A 747-nucleotide genomic window follows, 5' to 3' on the forward strand; every position below is an offset into this window, starting at 1 on the left:
AAGGGAGGGCGAATAGAATGATGGTTTCTGAAAAAAAAAAAATTTCCTTGTAATCTCTACTAAAAAGTACCAAACACAGCATATTTTCTTAAAGCTGGCATTCTTGTAAATCCACATCCGATGTCTGTGCGTTCGTTTGGAGGACATAGTTCAAGTTTCTAACCTGATGCCGATCTGAGTGCGCTGAGCATTTCCTAAAGGAGGGACAAAGTGGATGTCTTGCATTTCTACAGTAGTGTGATCCACTGTCACTGAACACTGCACGTACCCACTGCTACCGGTCACCAAGGGATGGTCTCCCTTCGCTTCCTCGTCCTCACTAGTAGCTTGTGACGAAATCGGTTTCACACGTTGGTTGAATGATGGGTCATTCACAAATACGTACCCACTCGTCATTGCTCCAGCATTATTCGCAGATTGCCTGTCATAAGCATGTAAACCGTCGTGACCTTTGTTGTATTCGGTCTCCGTAACGAAATCCTCCAAGTAGCCCGAGAGCCTCACATATGCGTGATTTGGTGAGTCTGGCACTGCTGCATCTCGGATGTTATCAGCTTTACAATGTTCAGTCTGCTTTGATACTCCGTCATTACGTATAACATTCACCTTCGTCTTGTTAATTCTGGATAGGTCTTCGTAGCTATCGACAGCGACCAGGTCTTCATCCTGAGGGTATTTCCCATTCGCTTCGTCTAAGGATCTGAAACATATGTGGACTGATTAGTGAAAAGATAATGTTGGGTGGTG

At 44.6% G+C, this 747-nt stretch overlaps 1 protein-coding gene across 1 annotated transcript in view; it reads right to left on the reverse strand.

The window, feature by feature from the left end:
* Window positions 1-169: 169 nt before the first annotated feature.
* Window positions 170-747, reverse strand: part of LOC119592568 (cytokine receptor-like) — a gene marked incomplete at both ends in the record, with an annotated part of 15448 nt that continues 14870 nt past the window's right edge. Inside the window, 1 exon segment of the mRNA XM_037941445.1 lies at window positions 170-700. Coding sequence (XP_037797373.1) covers window positions 170-700 — 531 coding nt within the window.

The sequence above is a fragment of the Penaeus monodon genome, chromosome 30 (genome assembly GCF_015228065.2).
Source record: "Penaeus monodon isolate SGIC_2016 chromosome 30, NSTDA_Pmon_1, whole genome shotgun sequence".
Taxonomy (NCBI): Eukaryota; Metazoa; Arthropoda; class Malacostraca; order Decapoda; family Penaeidae; genus Penaeus; species Penaeus monodon.